Source organism: Scyliorhinus canicula, chromosome 18, assembly GCF_902713615.1.
Source record: "Scyliorhinus canicula chromosome 18, sScyCan1.1, whole genome shotgun sequence".
Classification (NCBI taxonomy): domain Eukaryota; kingdom Metazoa; phylum Chordata; class Chondrichthyes; order Carcharhiniformes; family Scyliorhinidae; genus Scyliorhinus; species Scyliorhinus canicula.
Window position 1 is genome coordinate 99,910,562 of NC_052163.1, and position 16,236 is coordinate 99,926,797.

General features: G+C 47.9%; 1 protein-coding gene and 1 pseudogene across 1 annotated transcript in view; one reads left to right on the forward strand and one right to left on the reverse strand.

Annotated features, from left to right (window-relative positions):
• The window catches only part of LOC119953217 (KN motif and ankyrin repeat domain-containing protein 1-like), a 106,952-nt gene extending 98,590 nt beyond the window's left edge, over positions 1 to 8,362 (forward strand). The window contains exons 9-11 of the mRNA XM_038777241.1: positions 1,342 to 1,542; positions 6,361 to 6,456; positions 8,096 to 8,362. Coding sequence (XP_038633169.1) covers positions 1,342 to 1,542; positions 6,361 to 6,456; positions 8,096 to 8,107 — 309 coding nt within the window. The 3' untranslated portion in view covers positions 8,108 to 8,362. The remainder of the gene's footprint in view (positions 1 to 1,341; positions 1,543 to 6,360; positions 6,457 to 8,095) is intronic.
• A 799-nt stretch (positions 8,363 to 9,161) lies between these two features.
• Positions 9,162 to 9,289, reverse strand: LOC119953784 (annotated as a pseudogene).
• Between the last annotated feature and the right edge of the window lie 6,947 nt (positions 9,290 to 16,236).

Consider the following 16,236-nt stretch of genomic DNA (forward strand, 5'->3'; position numbering starts at 1 on the left):
AGCTCCAGTCAACAAATATCTCATGTTTTGAAATCATGTGAACCATTGACAGCCGGTTGTGATTGTTGGAGATGCAACTGATTTACATTGTTCCTTGTTGAACTTCAAAGGAAGCAAATCTCCGAGTTTATCAGTTCATTTGAGGCCATCGAGACAGGAGTTGGAGACTGCAACACAATCTCATGTAACACTTACAGATTCTTACCGATCCAAGTTCCGTATAAATAACTGGATAAAAGCAAATTACTGCGGATGCTGGAATCTGAAACCAAAGAGAAAATGCTGGAAAATCTCAGCAGGTCTGGCAGCATCTGTAGGGAGAGAAAAGAGCTCACGTTTCGAGTCCAGATGAGCTTTGACAAAGGGTCATCTGGACTCGAAACGTTAGCTCTTTTCTCTCCCTACAGATGCTGCCAGACCTGCTGAGGTTTTCCAGCAATTTCTCTTTGGTTCCGCATTAATAAGTTTTAATTGGATATTTGATTTATCTAGAATAGGAATAAAGATTCTAACATTTGTCGGATTTGAAACTCAAGTTCAGCAAAGGTTTAAAACAGGCAGCAGTAGATCCTGATACGCACTCAATAAATTGAGGTAAAAACAAGACATGCCAGCAAAGTTCAGCATCTGTAGAGAGCGAAACAGTGTTACCATTTTGGGTTCTGATGAAGAATCATACGGCCTCGAAACGTTAACTCTATTTTCCCTCTCCACAGATTCTGTCTGACCCGAGTTCTGACAGCATTCTCCCCCCCCCCCGATTTCCAGCCGTATTTTGCTTTGATGTGAGATGTACATTTTGGGATTTGTGAGGTGTAAGTAAGCATTGCCACTTGCCATCCATTCCATGGTTCACAGCCTGAGCTATGGTCTGGCTGTTCAGGTTACCATTTTCCTCAAGTATAAGAGATAACAGAGGATCTATGCCCCATCCAGTAAGCTAAATTCTGCAGAGAATTGAAACGAAAACAGAAAATGCTGGAAATATTCCACAGGCAGGATCTGTGGAGAAGACCGTGTGGTATAGATTATTAAAAAACGAGAATTTTAATTTGGGGATGATGACTGTTCATTAGAGTTCAGGCCTTTATCCTGAAATGCTATCTCTGTTTCTCTCTCCATAGATGCTGCCTGTCCCACTATGACTAAATACAATAACTGATTACATATGCCCCCCCACCGCGTCATTATTTTGAAGATAACCTTGCACTTGTAGGGAGGGAACTCTGACTTGATAGACTGATTTGAGGCCAGGTTCAAAGGGGGGGGGGGGGGGGGGTTACTGAGGTAAAATCCAAACACGTAAAACAAAACTGAAACGTGTCCTGTCTTCTCCCCTAGGCGGGTCAGACAGCCTTGATGCTGGCAGTCAGCCACGGACGGGTTGAGATGGTGAAAGCCTTGCTGGACTGTGGAGCAGATGTGAACAGTCAAGACAACGAGGGCTCCACAGCGCTGATGTGCGCCTGCGAGCATGGACGTGCGGAGATTGTGAAAGTGCTCCTGGAGCAGCCGAACTGTGACATCACCCTGAACGACAATGTAGGTTTCAGCTGTGACCTTCGGGCAGATTTGCGCCTTATTGTTCCTGAAGCGAAAACAAACAAAAAAAAAACCAATTGACTGAAAAATCCTCGATGTGTAAAAATGTGACTCCTCGGTTGCCAGCAATGGGCGTGTCTCATCTGCATAGTTTCGGCAAATTTAACAATTGCTGACAGGCAGTGATATGGGAAATTGAGGAGGGTGACGAGGTGGGATTTAACACTTCCCTGCAGGGGGCTTGAAGGTGAGGAGCCACTTTTAATCCAGCGGGCTTGCAGGATTTAACCAGGAGCAAGAGAGGCCAAGTGCCCAGCTGGCTGGTTTTCTGCATGGGTTGGTTACAGGTGGGAGGGAGGAGGGGGGTGGGGGGGGGGGGGGGGGGGGGGACGGGGGGGGGGGGGGGGGGGGGGGGGGACGGGACGGGGGGGGGGGGGTCCCTCCTTAATAGCCCCCCTGGTTCAATTGGAACCCTCCCAGGTTCCCCCCACATCCCTGTTTGTCCAGCCCTGCACTCCTTCTATCTCACCCACAGCTCCCTCGCCGGCATCCTCCCCGCCCCCCCCCCAGACTCTTGCTACTCCCCCCCCCACCCCTCCACTTACCCTACCCTCTCCCCACCTACCCTACCCTCTCCCCAGGGATCCAGTGTCGGTGAGACTCCTGTACAAAGCTAGTAGATGGTTCAGTAAAACTTTTCCAAAGTCACTTTCAGTGATTTAAACTTAGAGGTTACTCACGGGTTCGAGTCCACTGCATTCATAAAATTGTGTCAAGGTTACCACTCTTAAATATGCATTTTCCATCTAATTTGTTGCCCGGGTCCATATACAAATGAACTTTAGCTGTGTCCTAACGTGAAACCCTACCCCTTGGCTGGCTGGTGTCCCTGCTGAAGTGGTGGTCGATGCTGGCATAGTGGGGACACCTGCAGGCCTTTGGCAACACTGCAGCTGCTGGTGGCCTGAGATGGAATTGCTTCTCATGATGGCCCATTAGTAAAAGCTTACAATGCAAAGAATGTACAGTGCCAGGAGCTGCATGCACTTGATGTAATTCCACAGATGGAATCACACAACGTTTCAGTCTCAATCAGGCAGAGTATCTGTCATACGGTTGCATTAACCCTTTAACACGCAAAACAATCTGTTAAACATTAGCAACTTCGTTTTTAGGACTGACACTTTTTACTTTGAATGTACGGACGTGCCTATAGTAACCCATCTATGTTCACAATCTCATCTGAACGTTGGCGTCTTTAAAATAGAAGTAAATAAATGATTCATGTATTTCATGAGAAGTAGGAGCAGGTCAGTCTGTCCTTTGAGATAATGCTGATCGTCTATTTCAACTCCACCTTCCTGCACCCACCTGAAACTCTATCGATCTCGGTTTATAATTTACTAAATGACTGAATTTCCACACCCTTCTGGGATAGAGAATTCCAAAGATTCACAATCCTGTTGACTCCTCTAGACAGTCCTGAATGATCGGCCTTTTATTCCGAGGCTGTGCTCCCGACTGGAGGGAAATATCCGAATCCGTATCTCGCCTCTTATGCCCCTTAAGAATTTTGTGTTTCAATGCAGTCACCTGCTGTTCTTCTCAAGCCTGAGGAATGTCAGCCTAGTTTACTCAATCCGTCCTCATTGAGCAATCCCCCTAGTCCAGTGGATCAGTGTTTCACTCTTTCCAAAGAAAATCTATCTGCCCTTAACTAAGCAGTAAGCAGTATTCGAGGTCTGGTCTCACCACAAATAAATGTTAAATTTTGCCACAGACCCAGAGGATGCTTTCCCCCTTTTGAGAGCTGACTGGTGATTTAACCTGAGCGTCAGCACACCTAAGGCGAGGGGCAATGTTGCAAAGGCGTGAATATCCTCAGCAGGCACGGGGATTGAACCCGTGCTGTTGGCATCGCTCCGCATGGCGAACTGTCCAGCTGTCCAGCCAACTGAGCAAGCCACCCCCCTAAAACGTGTTTTTTTAGGACTTGTCTAGGATTTGAACCTGGGGCCCCTCACGTTTTAACACAATGAAAACCCCGAAGCAAGAATGATACCTCTACACCAAGAGGACAACTGCCTTTGGTCTCACCAAGATTCTATAAGACTCAACTCTTAAACTCCAGTCCTTCTGTAATAAAGGCGAACATACCACTTTCTTTCCAAATTGCTTGGTGTACCTAAATGTTAACTTTCTGTAATTCACATATAAGGACAATCAGATCCTTCTGAATACCAACATTTCCCTCTCTCTTACCATTGAAATATTACTCTGCTGTTCAATGTTTCCTACCAAACTGGATAACTTCACGCTTCTCCACATTACATTCCACCTTCTGTGATCTTGCCCACTCAGTTAATGTATCTTTACCACTTTGTAGCCTCTTTGTGTCCACCTCGCAGCTTACTTTCCCATCTAACTTTGTACTGACATCAACCTGAGGTTATGTTGCACTTTGTGCATCTGAGTTACGAAGGTGGATTGTAAATGGCAGAGCCCCAGCAGAGATCCTTGCGGGAGTCCACTGGCTATACTCCACCATTTGGAAAAGGTCCCGTTTATTCCTACACTTTGCTTTTTGTCCGTTTACCAATCCTCAGTCGATGACAATATGATAGGTGGCATATATTTTCCTCAAACACGTGGACCCTAATCTTGTGTTGCAGCCTCTTGTGTGGCACCTCATTGAATGTCTTGTGCAAATTCAAACACGCTACATCCACTGGCTCCCCTCATCTAATCTGGCTTTCAAATTCAAAAAATATTCAATAGAAAGAGTTGTCAGACACAAATTCCTTTGATTCTGCCCAATCGTGTTATGATTTTCAAAGAGCTGTTACCAAATCCCTATTCGCAGATTCTAGCACTTTGCATACTACTGACATCAGGTTAACTAGATCTTTAATTCTCTGTTATCTCACTTCCTCCTTTGTTAATAGTGGGGTTCTATTTGTTAACTTTCAATCCATGTCAAGGTGGTGGGGGGAGCTTTCGGTATTTGGGTATCCAGATGGCGCCGGAGTGGGAGCAGCTGCATGAGCTAAATCTGGGTCGGTTGGTATAACAGATGAGGGGGGACTTTTGGAGGCGGGATGCACGCCTGTTGTCATTGGCGGGTCGGGTACAGACAGTGAAAATGACTGTCACCCCGAAGTTTTTGTTCATCTTTCAGAGCCTTCCAATTTTTATCCCCAAGGCGTTCCTTAATAAAGTAAATGCAGTGATCTTGGGATTTGTTTGGGCGGGTGAAACCCCGAGGGTGAAGAAGGTGCTGCTGGAGCGGGGGCGTGGTGGTGGGGCTGGCTCTTCCGAATTTTATAAATTATTATTGGGCGGTGAATATTGCGATAGTCAGGAAGTGGGTACTAGTGTGGCGGGGTCGGTGTGGAGCTGGTGGAGGCGGTCTCATCTGAAAACATGTGTTTGGGGGCACTGTTAATGGCACCTCTGCCGTTCTCGCCGGCTCGGAACTCAACAAGCCCGTTGGTAGTGGCAGCCCTGAGGGTCTGGGGCAGTGGAGGCCGTATATGGGTTTGGAGGGGGGCGTCGGTGTGGGCACTGATATGTGGTAATCACCTGTTCGCTCCGGGGGGCTGGATGGAGGGTTCTGGAGGTGGCAGCGGCGGGGATCGAGATCGATTTGGAGATCTTTTTATTGGGGGCTTCCCGAACTTCGAGGAGTTGGAGTTGCCAGGTGGAAATGGGTTCTGGTATCCGCAAGTGAGGGATTTTGTGTGGAGGCAGGTTTCGACTTCCTGAACCTGCCGCACCAGGGACTGCAGGATAAGATGGTGTCGAGAACAGGAGTAGGAGAGAGGAAGGTTTCAGAGATCTACAGGGAACTGATGGAGTGGGAGGGAACCCCAACAGGGGAGGTGAAGAGAAAGTGGGAAGAAGAGTTGTGTGTTGGAGGCTGGATTATGGGAGAAGGCCCTGAGGTGAGTCAATGCATCCTCATTGTGCGCCAGACTCACCCCGATACAGTTTAAGGTGGTCCACAGGGCGCACATGACTGTGGCCTGGATGACCAGGTTCTTTGAGGAGGTGGAGTATATTTGTGGGCGCTGTGCTGGGGGTCCTGCAAACCGTGTCCATATGTTTTTGGCTTTTCTGAGGCAGAGGGGCTTTTGGCAGGGGTTTGCTGACGTCACGTCAGAAGTATTAAAGCTGAGGGTGGCTCCGAGCCAAGAGATGGCCATCTTTGGTGTGTCGGAAGATCCGGGAGCCGAGGGGTGAAAGAGGCCGACATGCTTTGCTCCGGTTTCCTCCCGCAGTCCAAAGATGGGCAGGTTAGGTGGATTGGTCATGCTAAACTGCCCTTAGTGTGCAAATGTTACAAGGATAGTGGGGGAGTGGGTTACTCTTTAGGAGGTTTGGGGCGATGGGCCAAATGGCCTCCTTCTGGACTGTAAGGTATCTCTGCCTTCTATTATCATTCACACCTCGGCCCTCCTGAAATTTGCAGCTATTTTAACTTATGGAAAGGGCTTAAAAGCAAAAATACATCAGGTTCATCAACACCGTGGGAAAAATGGGCACATTAATAGATTCTTAGTTGAGTCAGGAATGTCGATGCTTATCACTGACTTAATAAGGTTAAAACACTTTGTGAAAATGGTTTCAAATCATGCCTGGCTTTCACCTACTGCTCCTGCCCTCCTTTCACTCATCTTCAGTTTCCAGTCCTCTGGAGCTGATATGTTTAGCTGTCTTGTAGATGCCAACAGGGCCTGATGTACAGTTCCAATATTTGCAGTTTGTATTTCTGGGCAAAGTGGTAATTATAGCTGCTGTTCTCTTGTGCCCCCACAGGATGGCAGTAATGCGCTGTCTGTAGCCCTGGAAGCCAGTAACAAAGACATTGCTGTCTTACTCTATGCACACATGAACTTCAAGTCACCAACACCGGTCAGTACAAATATTGTTAATCAGCACTTTAACACTACCTGGGGGCAGGGGGGCACTTGTTCCAATTTTGTCTATTAATGTTTAATCATGTAACCCTGGGGAGAAGGTCTACTTTGCCCGACTGAACCCTGTACCTGGACTTCAACAAATACTGTCCTTGTAACAACCAACTTACCTGGGAGGGATTTGTGCTTGACAGCCGGAAGTCGCAGAGAGAACCTCAGCTGTGTCCTACTCAAGTCAACAAACACTGGATACCAAAAACCTTAATTCATCACTAATATAAAAGCAAAATACTGTGGATGCTGGAAATTGGAAATAAAAATAGAGAAACAACCTTTCCAAGATTATTGACCTGGAATTGTTTCTATCTCCACAGATACCACCAGAACTCATACTTCCAATATTTTCTGTGTTTTGATGTTAAATTACTTGTTTCCACATCTGACATTCTGGATATCAAATACAGTCAATGCTTTAAATCTGATTTTTAAACATTTGCCTCCCGCCTTTTGGCTTCGTCCCTAATCCACACACCCATCTCCTACTGAACAATGTTTACTGTGCTCCTGGCTGTGCCAATGTAGCCCCAGAGTGGCTATGGCTTCCCTGTGAGAGGCACCGGCCAGTGTCTTTCTCGTCTCAGTAATTGAGTTTTGTACTGCAGTGTTTGGAGCATTTGTGACACAGGGCTGTGACCTGATTCACACCAGGCTCCCAGCGGCCATAGTTAACCTGCCCAAGGGGCAATGGGGTGGTAGCCATGGTTCAGTCGGTCGCACTCTTTCCCCCCCGCCCCCCCCCCCCCCCCCCCCCCCCCCCCCGGGTTGGGAGATTGTGGGCTCAAGTCCCATTTTAGAGATGATGTGGTATTATGTACCATATAATAGGCAGACACTCCAATGCAGTACTGCAGGAGTGCAGCATGACATCAGGGACACCATATTTCAGGTGAGGTGACTGCCCACTGAGGGCAGTAAAAGCCACGAATGGAAATCTGGAGGTGGCCCTTTGTGGCAGGACCAATACTTATTTGAGGGGCAGCACGGTAGCATTGTGGATAGCACAATCGCTTCACAGCTCCAGGGTCCCAGGTTCGATTCCGGCTTGGGTCACTGTCTGTGCGGAGTCTGCACATCCTCCCCGTGTGTGCGTGGGTTTCCTCCGGGTGCTCCGGTTTCTTCCCACAGTCCAAAGATGTGCAGGTTAGGTGGATTGGCCATGATAAATTGCCCTTAGTGTCCAAAATTACCCTTCGTGTTGGGTGGGGTTACTGGGTTATGGGGATAGGGTGGAGTTGTTGACCTTGGGTAGGGTGCTCTTTCCAAGAACCGGTGCAGACTCGATGGGCTGAATGGCCTCCTTCTGCACTGTAAATTCTATGAACTTATCACTCAATGGGCAGACGATCTGGTCATTTACTTACAGCACTTGCTGTTTTTCCGGACCTTAATGGGCACAAATTGGTTGCCACATTTCCTACAAAATTGCAAAAGTACTTAAATAACTGGAAAGACCTTTGTTGTTTTAGTTTCATCAGTCATTAATCCATCAGTTTCATTGGGGCTGTTTAATGCACAATTGCTTCAGTGCCCTTTGTAGGGTAAGCTGTTTTAACCAAGATATTTTCTATTTTCAGGACACCCCATAGCCTCGTGCCGGCTGCAGCCCAGGACAGCGAGCTCGGAGCCATGATCATCATTCCTATCCTGCAGTATTCTTCCTTTACAAATTATTTTTTTAACAGATAATTTCTTTTAGTATGTGCAGTGACAGTTGATTATACACAAGGTGTTACTCAGCCACTCTCTGTCACTCTATTGCCAGAATCCTGCTTTTTAAAAACAATAAATCCATTGTATGGGAAGCAAAAATTGTATTTTACATAAAACATTTTTAAACCTTTCCTGCGATTGTTGTGAAATCAGAATTCTTTTTAAATTCTTCCCCAATGTCTTGTTTTACTTTACACTTCTGTGCAAGTCGCTGCAGATATTGCTGGCCCAAGGTTGTCTGTCACCCATCTACATCTCTTAAATGAACACTTTCAACTGATCTGCTCCTTTGCGTAATCCGAACCAGATTAGTGAGGCCTCCTCAGTCAGAGGGAACACATCCAATTAAAAAGTGGCTGGCTGAGATTTCAGAAGACAGCATCTTACCCAGGCCCTAGTCACAAACGTATTTCAAAAATGATGGGGGTGCAAAAAAAAAAATTGTAAATTTGTTTGGGATTGCATTTATTTCTCCCCCCATTCTTTAACATTTGTTGCCCATCCCTAATTGCCCTGGAACTGAGTGGCCTGCTGGACTATTTCAGAGGATAGTTGAGTCAGCCACGTTGCTGCGGAGTCACATGTAGGCCAGACTGCGTAAGGGTGGCAGATTTCACTCCCCAAAGGACATTAGTGAACACGACAGGTTTTGAGTGCAGCACGTGGCGCAGTGTTAGCACTGGGACTACAGCGCTGAGGACTCGGGTTCGAATCCCGGCCCTGGGTCACTGTCGGTGTGGAGTTTGCACATTCTCCCCGTGTCTGCATGGGCTTCACCCCCACAACCTAAAGATGTGCAGGTTAGGTGGATAGGCCACACTAAAAGTGCCCCTTAATTGGGAAAAAAAATAATTGGGTACTCTAAATTTATTTTTTAAAAAGACAGGTTTTGACAACAATGGTCATTTTTAGTGGGATTGGCGTTGTACTGAATGGTCACCGTCATTAGCTTTCAAATTCCAGAGCCCCTGTCTGGAGCTCCGGCAAGTCCAAAATCCCAAATATTAAACCGAAAAGAACAGATACAGTTGATCTGAGCCATAAGGCCGAGAAGCGATCCAGCGTCCCATATATGACTCTCAGACTCTCCCGCATCTGTCACAAATATCTTTAATCCCTTCGAACATCCAACTCATTCTCAACCTCATCAAATGTGTTCCTTGGGGGCAGTACGGTGGCGCAGTGGCTAGCACTGCAGTCTCACGGGCGCCGAGGTCTCAGGTTCGATCCTGGCTCTGGGTCACTGTCCGTGTAGTTTGCACATTATCCCTATTTTTCCGTGGGTTTCACCCTCACAACACAACGACGTGCAAGGTAGGTGCATTGGACACGCTAAATCGTCCCTTGGTTGGAAAAAATGAATTGGGTACTCTAAATTTATTTTTAAAATGTGTTCTTTGAACTACCTACCGAACTAGTGCCAACCTCGCGTACGAGGGTCAATGCATTCATCGTCCGTAAAACTTTGCACCAAAGCCCTTCTTCCAACATCACTAATTCCTCCTCCCATTTGGCCTTAACCCTATTCAAAGATTCTGATCCTGCTTGCATAATCTTTTATAAAAAGCAGAGGTTACTCTCCCTTCTATCCTCAACACCTGAGGCATGGACAGCTCCTCGTTGCAATTTGTGTAGTCTGTGCTGGGAAGCATTCCTATTGTGATTATCTACCTTCCTTGGGGTCTTGACCTTGCTTGCAGACAAGTGTCTTGATTGCTAGCACCACATCTCACTGCTATTAATAAGGCATGCCAAGGACATCCTACCTTTAAGAGGTTGGTCATCTCACAGAATTGTTACGGTGCAGGAGGCCATTGTGTTTGCAACAGCATGTGATTACTCTATTTACATTTTACTAATACGACCAAAATCTAACAATCTGTCCATTGTTCAAATTACCTATACAAGTGTATATTGATCTTGATCGGTACACATTATAATAGTATTGACACAGGAAGATTAATGGAAATTCCTATATTAATGTGAAACCTCAATTGTCGCTATTGCCAGCGATGAACCAACCAAATCACAAAATATTTCTGAATGTTTCATTCAGTAACTGAAATTTCTGAGACTCATGAAGACTTCAAAACAAAATAAACATTTACCAGAGGCGGGTGTAGTTCAAACAGCCCCTCTGGCCTGCTCTGCCATTCTACTTCAACCCCATTTTCGAAGCTGCTCACTATCAACCCCGATTCCAAGAGAAATCCATCTCAACCTTAACTCAACAAGGGAGCTTCCATAACCCTCTGAGGTAGATGTTTTCAAATTTTCACAATGCTGAGTGAAGACATTTCTCCTCATCACAGGCCTAAATCATAGAATCCCCACAGTGGAGGAGGCCATTCAGCCCATCGAGTCTACACCAACCCTTCAAATGAGCGCACTGCCCATTTACGAGTGTCCACCTCGCCCTATTCCTGTAATCCCATAAACTAACCTGCACATCCCTGGATATTTAGGGGCAATTTAGCATAGCCAATCCACCTAACCCATACATCCTTGGACTGTGGGAGGAAACCCACGCAGACACAGGGAGAACGTAGAAACTCCACAGTCACCCAACTCTGGAATTGAACCCAGGGCCCTGTGAGGCAGCAGTGCTAACCACTGTGCCGCCCCATGATCCACTTCCTTATTCTATGGCTGTCTCTCCAGGTTCTCCCAATCAGAGGAAACAACCTCTGAGGGCTGTACGGTAGCACAGTGGATAGCACTGTGGCCTCACAGCACCAGGGACCTGGGTCCAATTCCAGCCTTGGCTGACTGTGCAGAGTTTGCACTCTTTCCCTGTGTCTGTGGGTTTTCTCCCGCAGTCCAAAGATGTGCAGGTTTGTTGGGGTTACGGGGACAGAGTGGGGGAAGGGGGCTGAGTTGGGTGATATTACTCACAATAAATGAGAAACAGATGAGACAAATGGCTGAAGGCCCTGGATACTCTAAACGCTATGGCCAATCCACCTAACCCGCACTGTGGGAGGAAACCCACGCACACACAGGGAGAACGTAGAAACTCCACAGTCACCCAACTCTGGAATTGAACCCAGGGCCCTGGCGCTATGGGCCCTGACAACTTCCTGGCATTGGTACTGAAGACTTGTGCTCTGAAACTAGCTGTGCCCTCAGGTAACTTCCAGTAAAATGACCACACTGACACCTACTCAAATGTGGGATAATTGCAGATATGTCCATAAAAGACAAATACATCCAGCCAATCAGTCTCTTCACAATCGTTAACAAAGTGATTGGGTCCTTTGACAGTGCTGTCAAGCAGCACTCATTCATTCTCAGTTTGGGTTCTCGGCTCCAGAATTCATTGTAACTTTGGTCCCAAACATGGGTTAAAAATCCGATTTCCAGAGGAGAGTGGCTGCCCTCGACATCAAGGCAGCGATTAACAAAGCATAGCATCAAGGAGCCCCAGGAAAATTGAAGTCAAAGGAAATCAGGAGGATGTGGCTCATTTTGGATTTCTGATCTGGATCATTACTCCTAATAGTCTGCTTCTGGCCAAGCCACCAAAAGAGGGTTATTTTTCCAGTCAAAACGGGGATTAGCTCTCACTAGTTACTTTCTGGTGGGGGATTCCCCAGGTAAGTCGCTCATACGAAACCATTACATTTTCAACGAAGATTCTTGTCTCTTAGAACTTTTCCGAACTAGCTTCAAAATTCTAGGAATTTGAACTTACTCAATGTAACAGTTTATATTATTAGTGGGATTTTATTACATTTTAAAATATAAAACAGATTTAAAGTCGACAACATGTAAGCTTGCTAAGTTTGTCATTAATGCAAGTCTGTAATTTCTAAGAGATATTGATTTTTCTTCGAGAGAAACATGCTTAAACATGGATATCTAAACGTTTCTCTACAAAAGGTTTAGGATGGCAAGGTGGCACAGTGGTTAGAACTGCTGACTCATGGCACTGAGGACCCGGGTCACTGTCCGTGTGGAGTTTTCACATTCTCCCCATGTCTACATGGGTCTCACCCTCACAACCCAACGATGCACAAGATAGGTGGATTGGCCTTGCTAAAATTGACCCTTAATTGGAAAAAAAAACTTTAAATTTTTAATAAAAAAACTTTTAAGAGTAACAAAGTTATACGTAAAAGTTCAGAATGACTTGTTTGACAAAACAGGAGTGATTCCACCCTCTTTGCAGGAGGGAAAAGGGACTGCTGGTTCTGTTAAATCTGTCTTTGTATACATTTTCCTTTATCTGTAGATTTATATATTTTTTCTCTTGGTGACAGCTTTTAACCTTACCTTCAAGTGGCTATTGGATAGGTACATGGATTACAGTAGAATGATGGGGTGTAGATTAATTTGTTCTTAATCTAGGACAAAAGTTCGTCACAACATCGTGGGCCGAAGGGCCTGTTCTGTGCTGTATTTTTCAGGGCCGGCTCAAGGCACCGGCAACTCGGGCAGTTGCCCGGGGCGCCATGTGCTAGGGGGCGCCAGAGACTCGGGTCCCGCGCATGCGCAGTTGGGCCGGTGCCAACCAGCGCATGCGCGGTGGCCGCCCTCCCCCAGGGCGGCCCCCGCTCGGTCCGCTCCCCCCCGCCCCCCCCTCGGGTCCGTCCCCCCTCTCGGCCCCCCCCTCTCGCCCCCCCCCCTCTCGGCCCCCCCCCCCCTCTCGGCCCCCCCCTCCTCTCGGCCCCCCCCCTCCTCTCGGCCCCCCCCTCCTCTCGGCCCCCCCCCCTCCTCTCGGCCCCCCCCCTCCTCTCGGCCCCCCCCCCTCTCGGCCACCCCCCCCCTCGGCCCCCCCCCCCTCTCGGCCCCCCCCCCCTCTCGGCCCCCCCCTCTCGGTCCCCCCCTCTCGGCCCCCCCTCTCGGCCCCCCTCCTCTCGGCCCCCCCTCTCGGCCCCCCTCTCGGCCCCCCTCCCCCCCTCTCGCCCCCTCCCCCTCTCGGCCCCCCCAAGGGCACCGAAGGTCAGCTTGCCCGGGGCGCCAGCAACCCTAGGGCCGGCGCTGTATGTTCTATGTTAAAGGAACTAGTGGCCATTTTTAAGGACTGCATTCATAGCTACAGGATTGTTTTTTTAAGGATGGAGACCGTCACAGGACTTATCCGTGTCTAATTGTGGTGCTGGGGGTTAATAAATCTTGAAATATGGCCTAATAGGTTCAAGCATCATCTTATTTCTGTAGGCCTCTCGCTTAAACTTTTACCAATGATGGAAAGAATTTTATGTTCATCAACTCAAGATCCTGGAGTACAATTTATTTTATTTGTTACATTTGTTGTTAAGTCTTATTCAGAATTTTATTTATGCTTCTATCCCAATGGGTATCTGGGATTCTGAAAGACACTTGTATTATGTTGATTTTACTTCTGTTACACACAATGTGCTCGTTTCAACTCCTGGCGATGAATTTAATTCTTACAAAAGCTTTTTATTTTATCTGACTCTGTGGTCAGTGTGATATCCATCACAAGTAAAACTCTCCATTGGTCATAATCAGCACAAAAGATCATCTTGGTGTCAGAACATTGCTGTAATGGACTTTTGGACCCTTTCCCCGTTTTGTTTCGGATTTTATGGGATAAATCAGTGAAGGGTGAGGAGAAATCCATCTCCGGTATATGGAGAATTGGCCGTGTGAGACGACAAAGTCCTATAAGGGAGACGCAAGCAGAGCTGGTAACACGGGACAGCATGGCGGAGAGCAAGGGCCGCGGGGAGAGGGCACAGTGGTTGACGGAGCAGCTGGAGGAGTTTTTCGAGGATTGCTTCGCCAAGCTGAAGAAGGACACGCTGGACCCAGTTAAGGCTTCGATTGATCAAGTGGCTCAGAATCAGGAAACCCACGGAAGAGCGATCCAGGAGGTGGAACAAAATTTGTCCGAGCACGAAGAGTACATAACCGTGCTGAAAATAAGGTGGGGTGATGAACGACCGCCAGCAAAGAATGCAGGAGAAGCTGGAGAACAGGTCCAGGAGGCAGAATCTCATAATTGTTGTCCTCCCTGAAGGCAGTGAGGGATCGGATGCGAGGACCTATGTGACGGACATGTTGGAGAAGTTGATGGGGGCTGGGGCGTTCCCTCGGCCCCTGGAATTGGACAGAGTGCACAGAGCCCTCGCAAGGAAGCCCAGAGCGAACAAGTCGCCGAGGGCAATGGTGGTACGTTTTCACCGTTTAATGGACAAGGAACACATTTTGCAGTGGGCCAAGAGAGAACGGAGCAGCAAGTGGCAGAACTGTGAGTTGCGTTTCTATCAGGACCTGGGAGCAGATTTGGCCAAGAGGCGAGCTGGGTTCAATCGGGCAAAAACGACCCTCTTTAAGAAGGGGATGAAGTTCGGGATGCTGTACACAGCCCGTCTGTGGGTCACACATGAAGAACGGGACTTCTACTTTGAAACGCCAGACGAAGTATGGACTTTTATTAAAGAAGAGGCTGGAGGCGTATTAAAATACACTTAAGCCTTGGAGAAGTACTGTGGCAGCGATTTGTAGTGCTGGATTGTATAAATTTAAGTAGCTGTGTGAAGTAATGGGCTATGTGGATGGTTAATGGTTGATCTGTCTTGCAGAGACCTTGTTGGGGGGGGGGGGGGGGGAATGGGCTTTGAATTTAGTTCTGCTTTTTGGGTCTCTATTTTTCTAAAGTGACTTTCTTCTGTTGTTTGTTTACTGGGGAATGTGATGCTTATAAAATGTTTATTCATGTGGGGGGCAGGCGGGAAAGAGAGGAGAGTACAATAGGGAGACAGACTGCTCGGTGCCAGGGGCGGGAGCTATCGAGTCAGCATGGTCTTTGTTCTTCTTTGGGTCAGCTGACTCTCGGAAGCGCAGTGGGGGGTGAGCAGGTGTTAAGTTGGATCTTGACGTGGAGGATTGGGTTTCTGGTGTTGCTGGGGGCGGGGGGGGGGGGGGGGGGGAAGAGGAGCTGCTTTGCTGACAAAGGAAGAACTGTTACTAGGGGACAAATGGGAGGTCGGGAATAGCGACAGCACGAGTGGGGACTTGAGGAAAAGGAGTCAGCGGGGGCAGGGGGGGTGTTGCAAGCCCCCCCGTCCAGGCTGATCAGATGGAACGTGAGAGGACTGACTGGGCCGGTCAAGAGGATTCGCGTGTTCGTGCATTTGAGGGAACTGAAGGTGGACTTGGCAATGATACAAGAGACCCACCTAAAGGTTACAGACCAGACAAGATTGAGGAAGGGGTGGGTCAGCCAAGTATTCCACTCAGGACTGGACTCAAAGACCAGGGGCGTAGCCATCTTGATCAGCAAACGAGTGGCATTTGAGCCAGGGAGAATCGTGTCAGACAAGGGGTGGTAGGTACATAATGGTGAGTGGGAAGCTGGAGGGGGTGCAAGTGGCACTTGCGAACAAATATGCTCTGAATTGGGACGACATGGAATTTATGAGGCGGGCGTTAGGTAAGATCCCAGACTTAAGAGTCACATAACCTGATCATGGGAGGAGACTTCCAACACAGTCATTGATGCAGAATTGGACCGGTCAAAATCCAGGACAGGAAGGAGGCCGGCTGCAGCAAAGGAATTGAAGGGTTTTATGGAACAGATTGGGGGGAGTAGACCCATGAAGGTTTGCACGGCCGAGGACGAAGGAATTTTCCTTTTTTCACATTTCCACAAGGTATGTTCTCGCATCTTTTTGTTCTGAGCAGGGCGCTAATACCAAAGGTGGTGGATACTGAGTATTCGGCAATTGCAGTGTCAGATCATGCCCCACACTGGGTGGATCTACGGGTTGGTGTGGAGAGAGGGCAATGCCCGCTGTGGAGACTGGTTGTGGGGCTGAAAGCAGATGATGCAATCTGTGGGCGGGTTAAGTCCACCCAGAACTAACTAGAAACAAATGATACGGGGGAGGTCTCTGCAGTGACGGTCTGGGTAGCTTTGAAGGCAGTAGTCAGAGGGGAATTAATCTCGATACGGGCTCACAGAGAAAAGATAGAACGGGCTGAGGATAGATTAGTGGAGGAGATACTCAGGTGGACAGGAGATACTCGGAGG